The sequence below is a fragment of the Sander lucioperca genome, chromosome 3 (assembly GCF_008315115.2).
Source record: "Sander lucioperca isolate FBNREF2018 chromosome 3, SLUC_FBN_1.2, whole genome shotgun sequence".
NCBI classification, from domain to species: domain Eukaryota; kingdom Metazoa; phylum Chordata; class Actinopteri; order Perciformes; family Percidae; genus Sander; species Sander lucioperca.
Window position 1 is genome coordinate 16,865,740 of NC_050175.1, and position 14,136 is coordinate 16,879,875.

Genomic DNA, 14,136 nt, shown 5'->3' on the forward strand with positions numbered 1-14,136 from the left:
ATCAGCTGATCAGGTGCCAGGGGAAGTTAGGCTATTGGGATCATAGTTGGATGGGTGAGAGAGAGGGAGACAAGATGTCTCTCTCTGTCCCATCAGCCACTGCTGCTGGGGGCTGCTTGGTGACAGAGGTAGTGAAAGACGACGCCTGAAAGATCCGACAGTCGGAGTTTGACTTTCCAGGAATGTGCCTGGGCAGCAGCAGCAGCTCCGCATAGACTGAGCAGATCAGTAGCATGGGACACCCGACACCCGGCTCTGAATCCCGTTGAGCTGCCTGTCTGCCCTGTCCATACGCGCAGCCGCGGCCCCCAGACCATCTTTAGGCAAAACCAGACCCCGTGTACAGTGATCTCCGTAGCCCTACCTTATATGCATAGAAGCTCATCAGGTTATGTGGGTGTGGGTCTGGGCTAAAAGCACAATGGTGTGTGCTGGGTGCGGCAGGCGCGCACCACCCTGGGCCCACATAATTTAGGCTACATCACCCCATTGACCTGTCATGTAGCCTAGTTTTCTTTGACTCCCACATTTTCATTTCTTAACCTCTTAAGAGGTAGACCTATATAAGACAAACTTCTGTGCACAGGCCCGCATAAATATTCAGCTGTGTGTAAGGTAGCCTACTTTTTGGGGCCATTGGTGGCAAAGTAAAGCCCCGTACGTAGCCTAATTTAACAAGCAACACTTGGCTCAATAATATCTTATGTGTTGAATCTGTGCAAAGAGTCTACAATAAAACTAATTGTAATAAATGTATTTTCATCCTCTTTTACCATGTGATAGAAATCATTAGCCAATCGTTCATTACCGCCCCGACCGCATTCCTGGCATCTCGGCCCGGGCCACCTGTTGCGGGTGTGTTTGGCTTTTTAAAAACGTCCTCAAGCGGGCGGAGCTAAGAGACGCAGTCTGTGATTAGCAGCACCGTGAACGCCATCTGTTCTGCTCTGCTTCCGTGAAATCCGACACCAGCGTAAGTATATTTACTGTAGGCCTACATATATTTAGACTCTTCAGTCCTAAATTTCTGCTGTCAAGCCTTGCACTGTTATAGATGAGAGTCGATGGATTGTCGGTGAGATTTTACTTTTAGGCTATTTTCTGCGAGCGCTGACAGGCGATTATCGGTGCTCCATGTAAACATATGATTAACAGACATCTATAAATAACACGGACACATTTGTCATAAGGAGAAAATATGGAGCAACGGGAAAATGTTTAACCAATAGCCTATATTGACACTATGTTACGGTGTTATAGGCTATGATACAGTCCAAGTCGACGATTTAATACACGCTTATTTTAAAGCCTTTGAATACAAAAATATCGTATGTCAGCAATAGGGTTGTGATGATTTGTAGCACAACAGTTTATAAAGCGTGGAGTGCTTTCCTACAGTGATTACGGCTAACCTTTAATTTGGAATATTCAACAGTCATGCCTGGAGCCAATCACATGAGGAGATGTCGCCTACGTCATCACGTTCAAGGAACGTCTGCTTTTAGCGGCCGAATTCAAAATTAATTCAGCCAATTTTTTTATAGTAAAACGCCGATTGAATTTACAAAGCGAACATCCCAGTTTGTAAGTTTCTCAAAACTAGACTTTCATCTCCACCCTCAGCCCAGCAAGGGGAACTGAGTGAACTATCCCCGGGATGAGGAGGAAGTAGGCGGGTTCTTTAGCCGGGGAAGCCTCTAGCTTATCTGCCATTGGCTTTCTGTCTCCACATTATGGTTTAAATGTCTGGCGGTGATACCAAACCTCAAAGAAGTTAAGAACTGCGTGCGTTGAAAACATCATAGCTAGCTAACTTAGGCCTACTATGTGCGAGGGCTTTGTTTAGGCTTATAACAGCATTTTTCCCCCAATGTATATTACATATCTTATTAGCCTGTGATTCGTGTGTAACAACGCTAGCTTTTAAGAGTTAGTGTTTTTCAACTTGCGCTCTTTTGATTTCAGTTCAACATGGCGATCAAGAGGATCCGCTCGGAGTACATGAAGAAATTCAAAGACCCCAAATGGGAGACCTACACTAAGTGTTATGAGGAGATGCTGAAGTACAGGCTGACCCGCAGGCTGCTGGAGCAAACACACAACCCCTGGTTCTGGAGTGGCCCCGACAGTGATTCAGAGTCTGGAGAAAGAAGCCCCCCTCCTCCCAGCAAGAACCAGGTAGGGTCCGAGACCAGCAGAGACAGGATGGAGGCTGAGCTGGAGGAGTGTGAGGGGGCGAGGGTGGACAGACAGCAGGAGCAGCAGAGCAGAGCCATGCGGTCGGTACCCAGGCTTCCCCTCCAAGAAGAGGAGAATGTGTCTGCTCGACAGTCTGCAGTCCATGGTAAAAATTAGCTATACATATGTTTTAATGACTGTACAACATATTGGGATGTATGCATGTTACTCTACTGTACCATATGATGATATTCACTCCTCAGGCGCACAGGTTGAAGGTGCCAAAGAGACAGGAGTACTAGAGGAGGAGAGAGAGGAGCAGACTCACAGGGAACAAGACAGAGGTAATTCAAAGTTGAAAGCATAGTAGTGTGCACATTCCTCAGTGTCTTGCAAATATGCATAAGTCCTGAGATGGAGTCAGAATCATGATCAACATAAAAAAAGAAAGGGAAACAAATGGATGTGATGGGCAGGAGGATGATGACAGAAACGATGGCTTCCCCCAGTGGAGATGAAAAGCAAAAACATAGTATAGCGAAGAGTATAGCAAAATGACTAAATCTTAAGCTCATTTTAAGCTAAAAACTTACACTACACATTCTCAAAAAGGTTCCTGGCTTTATAGTGATTAGGACTGGGTGTTAATATAATACATCCATGGGACTGGGCAGGTCCTATTATAAGGTATCATATTTTGTCGAACAATGATTTGTTAGCCTTCTGCAAACCTCAAAAGTACATGTCAAATAAAGATTCAAATCTAAAAATGAAAGTCAACACTAGCCTGGAACACCATGCTGATGTGACTGGGTATTAAACTTCAATCATTTTTAGTACCTGAAACCCACCCAGTATGAAAAGCTGTCATTTACTGAAAGGTGGCATCAAATGCTCAGTCAGATTCCAGACTTGTTTACTCTTTCTTTAATCAGATATTTACTGACTACTGAAGTTCTTGTACGACTGCTTGCTTGTGTTTAGAAGATTTTGGAGAATAACATGGTTATAAATAGAGCTGCAAAGATGAATCGATTAATCAATAAGGTGTCAACTATTACATTAATCGCCAACTATTTTGATCATCGTTTAAGTCATTTTTTTATGGAAAAAAAGTCTCTGATTCCAGCTTCTTAAATGTAAATATTTATAGTTTTCACTCATCTATGACATTAAAATGAATATCTTTGAGTTGTTAATGAAAACAAATCATTATAGTATCTATACTGAAACTCTGGAATTTTTTATGTGATCAATTTCTTTACTGGTATTCACATGAAATTATATAGGGCGAGGTTACAAGTTGATGAATCGCCAATAAAGTAAATTAATATAATTACAAATGTACATGCATTGATCAATATAAAACTAGCAATAAAACTCAGGTATTTTTATCAGTACTAGTATTATCGAAATTCAAACGATACTTAGCTCTAGCAAAGAACACTTCAAGTTAAGACTCATGCACATTAACAAATAAAACCAACGTCAAGGCAAATTGATACAGCTGATCAAAATAAACATAACTACATTCATGAAATTCATCACAAACATATGAAATGTCATGGGTGTTTGACTAAACTGTTCCCTTATGATATAGAAATGTCACAAAATGTCATGAAAAAGGACATTGCTAATAATAATAATATCACATTGTGAACCAAGTACCATAAAGTACAAAGTACATCACATTGTGTAAGCAGAGTGAGCCAGGACAGCCTCACTACAAATGTATTCATAAATGTTGACAGCAACTTTATCTCTGCATTGCTTAGTTTCCTGATAATCTTTCTCCAAGGAACTTAATGTATGCACATTTGAATTTACCAGTATTATCAGGCATTTTGGCGCTGCTTTAACCTGTATGTCTTTTCTATTTGTAGCGAGAGAAACTGGAGGATCCCGACTACAGCAAAGTAAACCCTCCAAATCCTCAAAGCAAACATGGCGCTCACAGCGGGTCAGACCTGCACCCACACGGCAGCCCGGGGACGACAGTAAGGAGAGCAGACATCCTTTCGCTCTGTACGCTTCAGGAGAGAAGAATTCAAACATGGCAAGCAAGAAGACACACAATGTTGGCCCTGCAGCTTCGACTACTGAGGTAATTATTCGGTCTACCGTTCTGTGGATCTACACGTGACAAGCTGTGTTGTGACTGAGCACAAGTGTCAACAGGAACTGACAGTTTGTTATGAACGTTTATTTTCCTGGTAGATCCATGAGTCGGCTCTTCGTGCAAAGACCAGGCGGGAGGTGGAGCACCAGATCCAGACCCAGAGGACCGAGCGCCGGAGAGCCAAGTCTGCCGATCTGGACAAGGCCAGAAAGTTGGTTCAACCAGAATTCAACCCCTGGCTCACTGAGTACATGCGCTCCTTCTCAGCTCGCTCCCGATAGGACACACACACACACACACACACACACACACACACACACACACACACACACACACACACACACACTCAGCAGAAATACTTACGTCAGGTGTGATTCCAGACAAAACATAAAGCCATTATTGCCTTCCACCCCTGAAATTTAAATACCCATAGAGAGTAAATAGAACATGGGGTGGATTGATTTATACAAACGATCCAAAATTTGTGTCACTCTCAGATTCAGGGTGTAAACTGATACAACTTTGAAATTCACTGTGTGGCTTATTCCCCCAGATGTGTACTGTCATGTTTTTTTTTTGTTTTTTTTATAAAAATCTTTTTTTTTAATACATACAATAAGAATCATTTTACAGGGTATAAGATACTCTTGAAAGTAAATTTATAATAAATAGATTCATCCACCACATACACATATTTTGATTAGAATGAAGAAGCATTTTACAGCCATACTTTGATGCAGTCCCTTTAAACAGGCTATATAAAATGTGTCCATGTTTTTGATACAGGGATATCAAACCACAGTGGATTCACACAGGAGTTATGAAAACACATGGCAGCATGTCTGATTAGATCCAGCCACATTTTTAAAAACACATGAAATGTGAGACCACAAATGTGAAGAATATACATACACTTATTGTATACACATATTAACAAAACCAAACAGTCAAAATGTTTGTATTCCACAAAGTTCTGCTAAGCACAGCAAGATGGCTTAACCAACTGGAAGTTTGTCTTAAATGTATGCAGCTTTACAGTACAAAGTATTGATTGTCTTACAGAAATAGCTCTGTCTGTTTGTTTAAGATTTTTACAGCTTTTGATTTTCAGATCACTTAGCGCTGTGAACTGGTTCTCGTAGATTTAAGTAAAATCACAGTTGTGTGATGTGGCACATTTTCCACACGAGGGCTCGGATGAACAGACAGACACCGACTGGCAAGTGAACAGACGTTTATTTCAACACCAAAGTACTTCTCACAAAAAAAAGTTGCGGTACAGGTTTGTCCGTCAAATGTCCAACATTTAAGGCAAATACTCACCGGTGCGTCAACCTTCCTTCAGCCACTGCAGCTGATGCCCAGCCACACCCACCCTGCCACAGTGTTATCTTGAAATAGTTTGATAACAACATTTGTGTTTGTTCTTTAGTTGTGTTAATGTGCGTGTACAGTAATCAACTGACCTGGTGACATCGCAGTGTGAAAATAGATGTGTGTGTGTGTGACTTTTAAAGCCATTGGATGACTGTGAAATGTGTTTCTGTTAAACATTCACTGGCCATGGGACTCTTTCCACCATAACAATGTAACATTAATGATGACATACAGCTAATTTAGATTCTTTTGTTGAGGTCAAATTTATTTATCATTACTCTTACTGAATATGCTGTAGAACCAAAAGAGGAACCATAACAACAATGGACATTAAGCTGACGCCTCAATGAAATACATGAGTACATATTGCTGATTTACTGCTTACTTGTTAAAGTAGCGTACGCTCTGAAGCAGGACCAAATCAATATGCACTTTGATAATTAGTCACCTTTTTGAAATAATATTTGACCAGAATACCTGGCAACCGATTTAGGTTTTCATGTAATTTTTTTATTTTATGAATCTCTGTATATTTGTTTGTATGTGTGTAGTCATTGTTATTTGTAATTATCCAAACCAAGATAAATCAGATCCCTCTTGGTTTCCTTGTGTCAGTTATCATGATAAAATCATCTCTGTGCCATAAAGACTTGAGAGAAGTTTTTTTTCTCCTTTGCACAACTATAGTTATTGAAGTTATTGATTTTAATATTGTGCAGAAAAAAAGGATGGGAGGCCTGTGCTTTACATTTGTTCATTTAACATTTTCTGTTTTGTTGTTGCAACTTTGAGTTCAGTATAGACCTTTTTCATGTTGACATGTCATAGTAGGAAAAGCACAGGTGTATTCAAAACCATTAATGATGGCTGCATTCCACTTAGGAGAGGCCCTGGTGTTGTGCATGCTGACTCACTGAGATAGCTTACTGGGACACTTGATGGAATTGAGCCATCGTTAAGGTTATCAATTTCAGCTGTGCTTTTTCAGTTTTTTTAAGTTAAACTGTAATATAGTTCAGACAAAAGTGTTAAACTGAGTGCAATATTATAATACTTTTTTTTTTTTTTTTTTTTTTTTAGATGTGTTGAACTCTTAAAAAAGAAAATAATTCTGCAAACCTCAAAAGTACATGTCAAATAAAGATTCAAATCTAAAAATGAAAGTCAACACTAGCCAACATAGCCACCATGCTGATGTGACTGGGTATTAAACTTCAATCATTTTTAGTACCTGAAACCCACCCAGTATGAAAAGCTGTCATTTACTGAAAGGTGGCATCAAATGCTCAGTCAGATTCCAGACTTGTTTACTCTTTCTTTAATCAGATATTTACTGACTACTGATGCCAACTTTAGACTAGGTAGTATTATTATATGTATTATATTTAATACTATACTTGTCACGTGTTTCTCTAGGTTTACTTGGTAATGTATAAAAGAGATCCATCAAGCCTAAATATATATATTACACCAGGACAGTGTCATCCAACATGATCATCCCACTCAAGAAATTGAATCAGGCGTAATGAATAGGAAAGAGATTATGACCAATAAGGCACTAAAAGTACTGTAGTCTCAACTCCACAGTGTAGTCTGGTTTAAGTGGAAATGCTTTTGCTGTTCCTCACATATCAAATTTAATTCAATTCATTAATCAATTTAATTGACCTAATTTACTGATAACATAAGGTGTGTAACAATTACAAAATACTGTTGAGGTTAAATATTGTGGTGCAAATTAGGGGTAGGGGAAAAATCAATACAGCATAGTATCGTGATATTTTCCGTGGCAATACTGTATCAATACACAGACGGCAAGTATCGATCTTTTATTATATATGTGTTGGTCAGTCTGTCTGCTTGAGAATCCCATTTTGCAGCAATAAAATTGAAGTGAGATGAACAAACAGAGAAATGTATCTTTTTAGATAAAACAGATGTTGACAAAGTTTCCTTTTGGGGACATAATTTGAAATTGGGAAAAATTTGAAGTTGGAAAAAAGGTAATAAACTGTAATATAGCGCAGAATATTGCAATATATTTAAAATCGCAATATTGTATCGTGACATTAGTATTGTGATATCGTATCGTGAGGCCTCTGGTGATTCTCACCCCTAGTGCAAAGCTTTTAATAAATTATTTTTCCACCTGTCTGTTCCCTGTTATCTGTTCATCTCTACCAAATCTCTTTGAAGAAAGACATCAATTTACAAAAACTGTTTTTCAAAGACAATGCTATATTTGTTGATTTTTTTTATTTTAAAAACATAGGCTTTTATCATACACAATAAATTAAAAATCCATGATATTTATAATGACAAGAGAAAAACAAACGTCCATAAATAAACAAAGGACTTGATGACATAAACACAAGACGGCAGCCTGACGTGAAGCAGCCAAAGCCACTATCAGATGAATCCTAATATGAAATATTTCTAATTTGAAGTGTGCTTGATTTCAAAGTTGAATGCATAATTGTCAAGGGGCAAAAACACAAACATGTTGCAACATGATGCTTGAGTATACCTATGTAAAACACACCTCTAAATCTAAATATTTGAAAAATTCCCAAGTTGTAGTGTTTTTTTGTCGAGAGCTTCATGTGGCTGAACTGAACATAAAGTATCTTTGGAGACCAAAATCAAACACACATCAGATAGTTTCATACCATTTCTAAATCTTGAAATGCATTAAGTTAGTATTACCCCACAGCTGGCAGAAGTCAGTGAGGTATTCATGTAAACAGGCATCATTTACAAATGAGAAGGATCAGTCATAATGGGAATCCTTTGGATCCTTTGGATTCATAAATCATTTAACTGAATGGTGAACGCTGAACGTGCCATTGTAAATTAAAAGTTGACATGCAACTTTCAAACTCCAAATTATTTAAATTAACCATAACAGAAAGCCAAATGTATGCTCTAAATATTTCTTCTTCTTTTTCAATCTATAAGCTTGAACAATAATAAAACAGCATTTTCCCACAAAAACTTGTTAGTCCATAATGTACTCCATATCAGCTTGTCCCATTTACAAATTAACATAACTGCTGCAAACGGTACTCCCCATACTGCTTACAAGTTGCCAGTGTATTGTAGCTTAACATGATAATAATACAGTGGAGCATGAAACAGATGCTGCTATCTACTTTAATATACATATATCTCTTCATAATGAAATACTCTGATATTCTGTTTGAGAAAACATGCGGCAGTCTATGTACAGAAACACTGTACAGGGTATAAGATGCTTTAGGGAGATTCAGAGAGGCAGAGAGCTGTGTAAAGAGACAGGCAGGTAGACAGGTAAGCAGATATGTACGAAGGCAACAGAGAGAATGATGGGATGTAAACACCGGGTTGGATAGGTAGGAATTTGGTAGTAGCTACATTGCCTGGGGGCACTTTACTGGGAAAGAAAGTGTGTAAGAAGGTATACATGGAGTGCAAAATGTATGTGTAGTCTGTAGACTGTTAGTGGTGTGAAGCAGGTTGAAACAGGTGAGCAGGAAGTTAACAAGCAATCAGAGCAGGTGGGTGGAGAGAGAAGTAGTGATGTAGTGTGTAGTAGAGATGTGTAGAGAAAACTAAAATGTACTAAGTTGTGAGGTAAGCTGGTATGAGGGCAGATAAGTAGAAAGGTAGGAGAGGGAAGTTACATACATCAGTAATCAGTAATTCACATACTGATTGGAGGACTGGGGAAGGTTTGGTCCAGTAGTGGAGCAGAATGTTGCAGGGTGGGCGGTCTCTGGTTACCTTGGAGATGGTCAGAGAGGTCTGAGTGGGGGCGTGGCTGGGAGGTCTTTTGAGCTCTCTGCAGGTGCAGTCATGACAACAAAGGTTCAAAAGGTTCCGAAGGTTTTCCGTGCGAAAGGTCAAAGGTCAGAGAGGAGTCCCTAGCATAGCAACCTGAACCCTGGGTCCCCCGCGGCTGTTCTTCTCCTGGTCTTCACAAACCCGCCTGAAACACAGAAAGACAGACATAAAACGTTATAACATAGCTGTAAGCAGCCATGTTTGGGGAATGAGCAGAGGTGTATCAACAATTTGGACGTATTGACCCAATAACCAACTCACAACTCTTATCATTATTGGGGGAAGAATTGCAGAGGCATGACCTACTTCCGGTTTGCAAGCAAAAGGCAGGCTGAACCAATATCATGTAAATGAAGTCAACTTCATTAAAGAGTAATTCTGGTGATGTTCTATATTTTTATTGTCAATAAATCCCGTAAAAAAGACCAGAAATAACAATGAATTGATCAACTAACAAGTATCACAAGTGTAACCAAAGCCTGATATACAGTAGACTATTGCTCTCTCCTCAGACTTCCATTGTTGTCTATCTAACTATTAAAGCACACCAGTAAGCCACAGCGTTGCACTGGGTGGCAAAAGTCTTCATGATGATGAAAATGGGCATTGTAGTTTACCTTGAGTCAATTCCACATTCATCCCGCTGGCGGAAATACACACTAACATCCAAAATCCGTGGCTGAAAATAGTCCCCCAAAAGTACACTATTTACTCCTGTTTGAGTAACGTTTCCTAAAAACTACAGTGCCTTCTGTTTTAGGAAATTATTAAGCCCTTTTTTTCTTAATGAAATAAAGAACTCTTTTTATGTGTGTGAGGATTTATGTCTTTATGTCTAAAACAGCAAAAATATAATCTTATGATGGACACACAGTACAAACCCACTGGCCCTTTCACCTTGTCTGTGTACTGTATGTTACTGGGTGCGTCCACTAGCAGCCACACTCCTGGGTGCCCTGCGTCTGAGCACGACGAGGAGAACGGAGCTGTCGTAACGCAGCATCTCCATACTGGATACCTGAACCCATCCTCTCTGGATCCAGCTCACCTGAAAATAAGAGAGAAGATGTGAGAGAGTGGGCTTCATGTTGGGATCTCCACCAACTCTGAAAACATGGCATTTTTTGTAAATAATTGTTTGTTTTTTATTGATTTTTAGCATTACATTGGAAAGTTAACAACACAGTGCCCTTTGCATTTTCAGAAATAACAAACAATACAATAAATAAATAATAAAAGACACCATCTATGCTAAAATAAGCTTGCATAAGCCCATGGCTGTCACCTTACCTTTTTTTGCTGAATCCCCAAATCCTGCCTCTGTATCCCTTTACCACCCAAACATACCACCAAATATGAAGATGCCTGCCCTGGATATTTCTTACCCAATTCCTGTGCTACATTACTCCAACACTTTGAGATCCAGGACACTCCCAGAAATTGTGTCCCAATGTCTCTCTTACATTTAATACAAAGGGGAGAGGTCTGGTTATTCATTTTAAGTATAAATAGCATTATGTGGGATCTGTGGAGTATTTTTATATTGAGTATTTAATTGTTTTTTAATAAGTTGTTTCTGACTTTAACTATGACAATTCTCCATGAGACCTGCGGGGTCTGGAGTCTTACCTAAGCCTTCCTTGTTGTTCCTGTCAGGATAAGAAGCGATTTAGAGTCGGGGGTTAGGGTTATAGGAGAGGATCGCAGTTCCTACCTGACTCTATCTTGTTGAGGATTTTCCGAGCGCACTGGACAAAGGCCTCTTCAACGTTCTCCCCAGTTAGAGCACTTGTCTCCAGGAACATCAGCTCTGACACACACACACACACACACACACACACACACACACACACGCACACGCACACGCACGTTATTTTAGCCCTTTGAAGTCTGAACAATACAATAAATTTACTTTGAGCAGCATACTTCTTTTCGGAACCCAAGTAAATGCTATCATTTCAAAAAAATGTATGGTGTTAATGACATGCCAAAAAAGTCCTTCTTCTAACAATAATAGGTCAAATGCCTGGAGCTCCGTTCTAATGAGAGATACATCCCCCAGCTATTATTAGAGGTTATGAGTAGAACTATCAATGCATCCCACTATATGACAGACTGTTGAGTCTACCATTCTCCTGAGCGAAGCGTGAAGCCTCCAGGAACGTGACCTCTCTGTCTGCGTCCAGGTCCTTCTTGTTTCCACATAGAATGATGACGATGTTCTGACTGGCCAGCATCCTAGCATCACTCAGCCACGTGGTCAGAGCGTTGTATGTCTCTCGACTGCAGTGTACAGAGACAGACAGGTTACAGTTTTTAAAAAAAAGAGGGGACTTGACACCGAGGCAAATTTAATCACAATCTTGTTTTGTGATTGGCTGATTTACCTGGTGATATCATAGACCAGCAGAGCTCCTGCAGCTCCTCTGTAGTAACTCCTGGTCACAGACCTAACACACACACACACACACACACACACACACACACACACACACACACACACACACACACACACACACACACACACACACACACATTGATTAAAAATTCGTTGAAAAAAAGAGCGTGCAGAGGTCTTGTTAATAGTTAGTCCACCCTTGCTTTTGGGATAAAAACGAACAGCGGTAATAACAGCACAAAACCTCACAGGAAATCAATGCGATCCGCCATCTTGCTACTACTGTTTACTCACATTGTGCATACAAACTGTTGAAAAAGCGGACTTAGATTTTAACACTACGCATGTAGTAGAAATAAATGACATATGAGCACAGGGTCCAAAATGTGTTGAGAAAAAGGGTGAGGGGATTACATTTGTCCTTAACCATAGACAGTTATTTGGGGATTTTCCCCTACCTGAACCTTTCTTGTCCTGCAGTGTCCCAAATCTGCAGTTTGACCATTTTATTGACGACACTGATGATCTTGGAGCCAAACTCCACTCCAATCGTGTGGTTGGATTCATCCTTAACTGGAAAACAAAATAAAAAGGGGTTCATAATTAGATAATTGCAACACATAGTGATGGTCTACATTGTATCTTTTCAGTGAAGAAAATGCACTGTACAAGACAAAGACTACAATCATCTGGACTTTCTCTGACCTACATTTAAAAAAGATGATCCAATTTTCACATGCTAATATGTGTTGATTTCTCATTACAACTACATTGCTGTTCATTAGAGGTCAGAGCAACTGTCTGTTAACAGTAAATAATGAACAGTGTGTTCAGTATTTATGACTTACATCTCTTCTCTATGAACTGGTGCAGCAGACAGGATTTGCCCGTTCCAGCATTTCCAATCACCAGGAATTTAAACAGGAAATCTGATGTAAGAAAACACAGAAATAATGGAGCATACCAACCAAGCAAGCATGATTGTCATAACTAGAGCCAAAGCTGTGCCGATATTATCGTACAATATTAGCTCATCACAGTTATATTGGTATCAACATAATATATGCCATCTGATATCTATAGAAGTTGCAGGACAGAAATGTAAAAGATATGTTTGCGATCATTTAGAAACACTGTCACCATCATATAGTTTGTCTAAGAGAGGAATTGCCAGTTATTTGTAACTGTAAAATGTTCTGCTCAGTACATATCTTAGTCACAATGCTTTAATAATTATATTTAATTGCATGCGTTTGTGTTAAATTACAAATAGCAGCAAACAATCATGATTTGATAACTCTTAAATATTGATATCAGTATTGCATACACACAGGAACAGAATACAACATAGTGGTTTATAACTTTGGGGTTTACAGAACACAGCTATGCTTTACACATATAGCAGTAGTCTATGAGTAGCACTCACGTATGTGGTGAGACTATGTAACGTCACAGTAGTATCCCAGCTCCACTTCAAAATCCTGATCATCCTAATGTAAAACGGTGAAGCTAGGACATCAATCCCTCACAAACCATGGTTATCACCTAAATATGTATCCCATACAATCCTTGTATTGTGTCTACTGTACATGATACACAGCTCAGTCAAGTCTTCATACCAGCTCCATCACCCTAGCCCTGTCGCCCCTGGCGTCAGCGTCCTGTCAATTCCGCTAACCTCTTCGGGGATTTGTAACCTCACAACCTCAATACATTTTGCCCGCACAGCCACAGTAAAATATACTGTATAACCTCTGTGCCATTATGTACGCTGACATGTCATTTCTAAGGCCAGCAGCCTTCGGTTAGCCTGTCAGCTATCTCTGTTTACGATGAGAAAAAGCTCTCTCGGCACACCTGCCTCATCCTGTCTCTGTGCCTACGTGAAGATGCTAACGGTGGCTACTTGTCAAAACAGCCTCCTTACCGTATGACTCAGACATCGCCCGTGTGGAGTTTTGACAGCAAAAATGAAGGAAAGGAGAAATAGAACTTGGATATGGATAGCTAGCTAGCTAGCTAAGTAGTGAAAAATAGTCCTGCTGATGCTTTCCGCGGATTTCAGCTGATTTCCCCTCCGACTTCCCGTACGTGGCTTGTTGTTTTTTCAAAATAAAAGCAATCCAAACGGGCCGAGCATTGTAACTGCTTAAGACTGTCGTAGGGCGGTGCTGTTTAACCAGCTATCGTTACCGTAACAGTGTTTAGAGGATTTTGAGACAGACTTCTTTGAAGATCATTC

General features: G+C 39.8%; 2 protein-coding genes across 7 annotated transcripts; one reads left to right on the forward strand and one right to left on the reverse strand.

The window, feature by feature from the left end:
* Window positions 1-798: 798 nt before the first annotated feature.
* ccsapb (centriole, cilia and spindle-associated protein b) lies at window positions 799-6,318 on the forward strand. Of its 6 annotated transcripts, XR_004896854.1 has the most exons (6): window positions 799-973; window positions 1,966-2,344; window positions 2,442-2,522; window positions 4,062-4,282; window positions 4,396-5,567; window positions 5,730-6,318. XR_004896854.1 is itself a non-coding variant. In XM_031314124.2 (5 exons), exons 2-5 carry the CDS (start codon window positions 1,972-1,974, stop codon window positions 4,576-4,578), a joined length of 858 nt encoding a protein of 285 aa, XP_031169984.1. In that variant the 5' UTR covers window positions 799-973; window positions 1,966-1,971; the 3' UTR covers window positions 4,579-6,318. The 6 variants fall into 6 exon arrangements, 5 of the variants coding, with proteins under 5 accessions (XP_031169984.1, XP_031169985.1, XP_031169987.1 ...); XM_031314124.2 differs by having other exon boundaries at window positions 4,396-6,318; XM_031314125.2 differs by having other exon boundaries at window positions 880-973; window positions 1,935-2,344; window positions 4,396-6,318.
* A 1,946-nt stretch (window positions 6,319-8,264) lies between these two features.
* Window positions 8,265-14,078, reverse strand: rab4a (RAB4a, member RAS oncogene family). The gene is made up of 8 exons (XM_031314136.2): window positions 13,822-14,078; window positions 12,743-12,823; window positions 12,353-12,467; window positions 11,884-11,946; window positions 11,625-11,779; window positions 11,211-11,306; window positions 10,394-10,544; window positions 8,265-9,641 (listed from the first exon to the last, which is right to left on the reverse strand). The coding sequence occupies exons 1-7, from the start codon at window positions 13,835-13,837 to the stop codon at window positions 10,429-10,431; spliced, it is 642 nt and encodes a 213-aa protein (XP_031169996.1). The 5' UTR covers window positions 13,838-14,078; the 3' UTR covers window positions 8,265-9,641; window positions 10,394-10,428.
* Window positions 14,079-14,136: the final 58 nt, after the last annotated feature.

Coding starts and splice junctions, on each gene's coding strand:
- rab4a (XM_031314136.2), bottom strand. Junction 12,468..12,742: donor CCAGTTCATAGAGAAGAGAT/GTAAGTCATAAA, acceptor TTTGTTTTCCAG/TTAAGGATGAATCCAACCAC. Junction 10,545..11,210: donor CCTCAACAAGATAGAGTCAG/GTAGGAACTGCG, acceptor TCTTATTTTCAG/GTGAGCTGGATCCAGAGAGG.
- ccsapb (XM_031314124.2), top strand. CDS start 1,972: ATGGCGATCAAGAGGATCCGCTCGGAGTACATGAAGAAATTCAAAGAC. Junction 2,345..2,441: donor TCGACAGTCTGCAGTCCATG/GTAAAAATTAGC, acceptor TTCACTCCTCAG/GCGCACAGGTTGAAGGTGCC. Junction 4,283..4,395: donor CTGCAGCTTCGACTACTGAG/GTAATTATTCGG, acceptor TTTTCCTGGTAG/ATCCATGAGTCGGCTCTTCG.